Source organism: Dama dama, chromosome 20, assembly GCF_033118175.1.
Source record: "Dama dama isolate Ldn47 chromosome 20, ASM3311817v1, whole genome shotgun sequence".
Taxonomy (NCBI): domain Eukaryota; kingdom Metazoa; phylum Chordata; class Mammalia; order Artiodactyla; family Cervidae; genus Dama; species Dama dama.
In genome coordinates, this window is record NC_083700.1 from 34840814 (window position 1) to 34846878 (window position 6065).

General features: G+C 52.8%; 1 protein-coding gene across 6 annotated transcripts; it reads left to right on the forward strand.

Annotated features, from left to right (window-relative positions):
- The first annotated feature begins 221 nt into the window (after window positions 1-221).
- Window positions 222-5964, forward strand: PSRC1 (proline and serine rich coiled-coil 1). Of its 6 annotated transcripts, XR_009689083.1 has the most exons (9): window positions 222-362; window positions 668-722; window positions 814-871; window positions 1300-1741; window positions 2089-2203; window positions 2301-2549; window positions 2890-2983; window positions 4471-4582; window positions 4672-5964. XR_009689083.1 is itself a non-coding variant. In XM_061121231.1 (8 exons), exons 2-8 carry the CDS (start codon window positions 707-709, stop codon window positions 4475-4477), a joined length of 981 nt encoding a protein of 326 aa, XP_060977214.1. In that variant the 5' UTR covers window positions 222-362; window positions 668-706; the 3' UTR covers window positions 4478-5964. The 6 variants fall into 6 exon arrangements, 5 of the variants coding, with proteins under 5 accessions (XP_060977214.1, XP_060977218.1, XP_060977216.1 ...); XM_061121231.1 differs by having other exon boundaries at window positions 4471-5964; XM_061121235.1 differs by lacking the exons at window positions 4471-4582; window positions 4672-5964 and adding an exon at window positions 3208-3812 and having other exon boundaries at window positions 2089-2232; window positions 2431-2549.
- The last annotated feature ends 101 nt before the right edge of the window (window positions 5965-6065 follow it).

Genomic DNA, 6065 nt, shown 5'->3' on the forward strand with positions numbered 1-6065 from the left:
CAAGCAAAATTTCCCGGGCACGAGCGCGCGCTCGCGGGCTCCCCGCCTCGGCCCTCCGGATGGAGTCTTTCAGAGAACGGCTTTCCACTCTGCCCCACCTGCAGACTTCCGGCCGACAGCCCCTCCGCCGCCCCGCCTCAGAAGGGCGTGGGGATGCCGGCCTCCACCAATCATTGAGCGCGTGTGGGGGGAGTGGGTGGGACCTGAGAGATTCGAAAGGAGCCCCGCCCCCTGGGAGCTGATTCCCGGGACTAGATTGTGGAAGGAAGGCACCTTCCACGGGAGGTGAGGCGGCTCGGAACCTGAAAACGGAGCGTCACCTGTAGAAGTGGTGTGGATGCGGTGCTGCGGGGAGTAGAAAGGTGCCTTGGGGAGAGGAAGAACCCGGAGAATGGTGGCGGGGAGGAAGATGGGGCGCATAGACCGCTCCAGCGAGAGGAGGTTGGGTCGCAGTGGGCAGGGGGCCGGTGTGTGGAGGGAGATGGAGTGCGGGACCTTCTGCCCGTACATGCCCCGGTGGTGGCAAAGGTAGTTTACAGGGGCAAGTCCTACTGCGGGAACGCTTGCTTTACCTTCACGATTATTCCCAACCCTTGGCTTGCACCCGGAGTCTAGCTGGGAGGCCTTGGGCAGGATGGAGACGTGAGGAAAGGTGTTTTCTCTCCAGCTCGGGTGTCTAAGCTGACTCTTTCCTGCTGTCTGGAACATGGAAGATTTAGAAGGTAAGGAAACACTGGAGGGAAGAATGGGACCCTGTGATTGAGAGCCATGTTGGGGACCCAAAGCTGACATTCCTTCTTTCCTCCCCTACAGACGTAAAGTTTATAGCGGATGAGACCTTGGACTTTGGGGGGCTGTCACCATCAGACAGGTAGTAGACTCTTTATCCTGTTTAATTTTTTCTCACAATGGTTGTTTCTAACCCCTTACTGCTGAATTATTGGCCTCGGGTCTGGATTGGTAATTTAGCAAGGTTGGGTGCACTGGGTCTTCTGGGTGGCTGGGTGACTAGGGCCCTGCGACACTGCTGGGGATGTGGGGAGTGATAAGCTGGAATGAGATTTCAGGGTGTTAAGAAGAAGGGTAAGTGGATTTGTGGCATCTTCACCCCGGCATAATTTCCAATGTCAGTAAGCGCAGAAGGCCTTGTAGAACCAGGTGTTTCATCACTTAGATCTCACGGCCAGTATGGGCTTCAGGGTTTGCAGTTGTGTTCTTGACTCTGCTGTGGGGGTTTTGCCCAGTCCCCCTTGCAGTTTTCTCCTGTGGGCATGATGCCTGGTTTGTTTTCTGTCTCAGTCGAGAGGAAGAAGATGTAGCAGTGTTGGTGACTCCGGAGAAACCCGTCCGACGAGGCCTCTCCCATCGAAGTGACCCAAATGCAGTGGCCCCCACCCCCCAGGGTCTGAGGCTCAGCTTAGGCCCCCTCAGTCCAGAGAAGCTGGAAGAAATCCTCCATGAAGCCAACCGGCTGGCCGCTCAGCTGGAGCAGTGTGCCCTGCAGGAGCGGGAGAACACAGGCGAGGGCTCAGGGCCTCGAAGGGTGAAGCCCAGCCCTCGGCGGGAGACCTTTGTGCTCAAGGACAGTCCTGTCCGAGACCTGCTGCCGACCGTGAGCTCTTTGGCTCGGAGCACCCCCTCTCCAAGCAGCCTGACACCCCGACTCCGGAGCAGTGATAGGAAGGGGTCCGTCAGGGCTCTTCGAGCAACGTCTGGAAAGAAGCCTTCCAGCGTGAAGAGGGTGAGTTGAGAGGGCTTGGCTTAGATGTGTGCCTCCAACACTGTGCATGACCCACTACAGGCATTTTCCTTGTTGGTAAGATGGAGATAGTTAAATTCTACCTTGTAGAATTGTTGGAATTAAACGAGGTGCCAGAAGCAAGGCACGTACCACAGCATCTGTGTATAAGCTCTGTAATGTCTGTAATAAGCTCTCAATAAATGGCGGTGGTGGTGACGCTGCTGTTGTTGGCAGCTAACTTCTCTTCTTCCTGGGATCTAGGAAACTCTCCACCTCTGTCCCTGAGTCAGCCAGCAGAACAGATTCTTTTTCCACTCTAGTCCTTTTTCTCCCTCTGTGTGTTTCAGGAGTCGCCCACATGCAATCTGTTCCCTGCCTCCAAAAGCCCAGCGTCTTCTCCTCTTGCCCGATCAACTCCTCCGGTCCGGGGAAAAGCCGGGCCCAGTGGGAGAGCGACAGCAAGTGAGAAGACCTGGGCAGGGAAGCTGTGGGTGGGTGGGGTGTAGGGAGTGGGGAGGATGTGGTGTGAACCCTGAAATTCCTCCACTCCTCTCACCAGGTCCACCTACCCCTGTCAGACCAGTCTTGGCCCCACAGCCTTCTACCGGCAACTCTCAGCACCTGTCTCGGCCCCAGGGAGCAGCTGCTAAACCTTCCAGTCGACTGCCTGTTCCCTCGGCCGTTCCCAGGCCTGGCAGCAGGATGCCACTCACCAGCCGGAGTGTCCCAGCCAGCAAAGGTGCCCCTCCTTCAGATTCCCTGTCAGCTCAGAAAGGACTTCCAAGACCAAGTGCGGCAGGGCACAGAGGTGAGGAAGAACAGACACAGAATGAGAAATCTTCAAAAAAAGAATAAGAAATCAGGAGGAATGATATTTACCCTTGCCCATCATGCATGCACTCTCCCAGTTGGTCACAGTGACTCTCCCACCCTCATTACAGCTCTGTCTGGAGATGGGAGACAGCGTTAAGGAGAGGATGTGGGCCTGAGCAAAGCGTTCAAGCCTTGGTTTTCGAATACCTTGTGTTTTTTACCTTGAGGAAGAAAGGCACTATCCCAGACTCACTCTGCCTTGACAACACTATTTCTTTTTGAGAAGGTCACTTGAACTCTCTGCTAACTCATGTCTTTTGTTGACTCCCATCAAGTTCCTGTTTCTCAACGACCAAATCTTCCCATCTCTGGTGCTGGTCGCAGCAATCTGCAGCCTCCCAGGAAAGTTGCTATCCCAGGACCTACCAGGTAAGACAGTGAGATGCTGTCTCTTTCTTCCTTATCATCTGGGCTTCCAGGCTGTTTTGCCCTTCAGCCCCAAATCCCATGAGGCAAGATGGGCATGAGGAGGGGAGCCTCGAGGGGCACGGAGTCCCATTGCTTCCAACAGTGAGGAACTTGAATTCAGCTCATGACAGATGGGCTTGTGAAAGAAAGGCAGTTTAAAGCAGTTCCTCCTTCTGTCTCCTTAGGTAAAGAGATCAGGACAGCAAGCAAGAATTCAGTAGCAAACCACTATAGCCACTGCCTGGACTCACCTCTGTTTGGTTTCCCAAGCCTTCTCTTTGGAGGCAGGCCTGATAGCAGATCTGGCCCAGGGATAGAAGAAAGAGCTGCCACCCCAACTGGTGCTTCAGGACTAGAGACTGTGGGAGATGCGGTGGATTAGGGTTGAGCTGGAGGGGAATCAAACTCTCTGAGTTGACACTAGTTAGGGAAAAGAGGTTGCCTCGCAGTGGTGAAGTTCACACAGAGAAAATCAGAAATGCTGGAGAGTGTTTGTCCTTATTCACCCCACTCTTGTATCCTGGTCCAAAGTCTGATTTTCTCCCCGGGCTTCGGTTCACTGGACATTTACATGTGAATGGCCTCTGTGGCAAACCTCCCTGCTCTCCAAGGAGCAGTCCTCCAGAATCACATCCTCTCCTGGACTCAGGCCTGTTTGGAGAGGCAGAGGCAGGCATCTGGTCTCCAGAACTTGTTTCCTGTGGATTCTGTGACTCCTAATGGGCCAGTTTATAATAAGCTTACTCCGTTGGTCTGCATTTTTTTCTAAAATAAAATGCATATATTTTTATATTCTGTGTACATGTGGAAGTAAATACTCCTCCAGTTTCTAACAGATTTGGAGTAAACTCCTATGTAATTTCAATGAGGGAGCCGGGATGGGTTTCCCAGGCAGGGGTCTGAATAGGCCCGAGGGCCTTGAGATTCCACCTCATCAGGCAATGAGTAGCCCCCTTGCTGGCATTCAGTGGGAATAGGCTGCCTCTTCCCAGGCATTTCCAGGCTTCTTATGTTATTAGTGGGTCCAGATCAACTTAAGTATAGTTTAATTCACAGTATGTGAGGCTATCAAACCAGGGTCTTGGTAAATTATTTGTATCCTAAATGTGGGTGTCTTTTCCTGGTAAGAGAAGAGAGCTGCCTGGGAGTTGAGCATCTTGTCTGCTGTACTTCAAGGATGAGGGAGCCCTTGGGTGGGTACTCTGGTGTTCAGGTTTGCTGGCTGTCTCAGTTAGAAGATACCTGATCACCTCATCATGCTGTGCCTCACATCTTTAGAATTGTTGGTGTTCTTTTCTTTCCCCTACTAGAGGGCTGGCACCAGGGTTTATAAACTTGTGCTGTGCCTCGTGTTGTGAGTTGTACATGGTGGAGGATTTCATTCGTTTATTGAAAATGAATGACAGAAGGTTTAACAGATTTAACTACGGGTCTCCCTTTTCTCACAGCCGTTGACTTGCAACCGGAACCAGCTCAATTCCTTGTGAGTTTTGAGAGGACTTTCCTCCTTGGAGGCCAGGCCCTGACTTAAGGAAGCCTGCAGGCAGCTGGATAAAGGGAGTGAGTTCCAGCTGGTGCCCTGCCCCCCAGGTTTACACATCCATAGGCCTCCTTCTGAGGCACTAACAGGCCCTTCCCCTTGTTCCCAGGGCCAGCCACCACCCCCACCATGGCTTCTTCCTTCTTATGGCTGATCGTCAGGTTCATTCACCATGTGTCACCAGCACACGTCATCTTTCCTGAGCCTCTTGCAGCAACTCCTGCAGCCTCTGGGCTTCTGAGCGTTGAGTTCAGGGAGGGGGTGTGGAGACAGACACTGAGTATTCAGCTCTGGAGAAATTTGACAGAGGCAAGAAAACATCAGGTGTGCATCCCAACTGCGTCCTGCACTGGTGTCTGACAGAAGCAAGTCCAGGCACGCACCTAGGTGTGGCCAGCAGATGGCCTGTTTGTATGGCCTGGGTGTGGGCCAGGTCCTGTGGATCCTCAGAGGTAAAATAAGCAGCAGACCCATGTGCTGTTGCCACCTGGTGGCCAAAGAGGACAAGACATGTTCCTTTTGCCCTTTAGGTCAGTCTGGGGTTTGGTTAAAGGTTAATGGCTCTTCCAATCCCACTGCAAATCTGCTTAAGCAACATTGCAGGGTTAAGGAGGCTGCGTCAGCTGGGAGGAGCCCCCCCATGTCCCCCAGCAGCTGCCCTTCTCCTTTGCTACCTGCTCACTTCCTTCCCTCTTGGTCAGGCTTTCTGTTTTTTCTTTTTCTGGCACTCTTACCTCCACCCCAACCCGGCAGCACCAAGGAGGGAAGCCAAGGTTTGTTGGCCTCTTACTATGCACTGTGAACTGTTCAAAGCACTTACATGTGTTAACTCATTTAATTCTCATAAAAGCTCAATTAGGCAGACGCCATTATCCTCATTTTGCAGGCAGGGAAACTAAGGCTCAGAGAGATTAAGTCACGCAGTCTGGTTCCAGTGTTTGTGTTCTAAACAGCTCCCCTCTGTGGCCCCCATGTGAACTCCCTATCTAGTCTGTTGAACAGATCGAAAACACACACAACTTGGGAACACAAGTGATTTGGCAGAGTACACAGCTGGCTAGAGTATGAATAGTTGCTTTATTTCCGACGCGGAGAAACACAAGACGGCCCAGAGGAGTGAAATCAGGAGGTACCTAGTCACTGAGCACCTTTGAATTCCCACCAGCCTCTTAACTCAGCCTTCCCTACCTCCTGAATCCTGCTCCCAGAACAGGACTTAGCTGGAATCCTGCCTGCTCTGTGCAGCCTCTCCAGCCATACAAGGCCCTCCTGTCCTGGTGAAAAGCATACTTCCCCTGCTATTGGTCACATCTTCCTTGGAAATACCAGGACATGGGCTCAGTACTGATGAGGCTACTCGGGGGTCACTGCTGCGAGTGTCGGTAGAGTATATCTGAGTCCCCTGACCTGGGCCCTCCCAGGGCCCTGCCTGCTCTTGTTTTCCAGAGACCAGGCGTATCCCCTCTGGAAGGACAGGGCCGCACACAGGAGGACACACTGACC

What these genes read in the sequence shown, in the direction of transcription:
- PSRC1 (XM_061121231.1), top strand. An exon ending in AGCCTTCCAGCGTGAAGAGG is followed by an intron (nt 1,742 to 2,088) that starts GTGAGTTGAGAG and finishes TGTGTGTTTCAG; the next exon opens with GAGTCGCCCACATGCAATCT. An exon ending in CAGTGGGAGAGCGACAGCAA is followed by an intron (nt 2,204 to 2,300) that starts GTGAGAAGACCT and finishes TCCTCTCACCAG; the next exon opens with GTCCACCTACCCCTGTCAGA.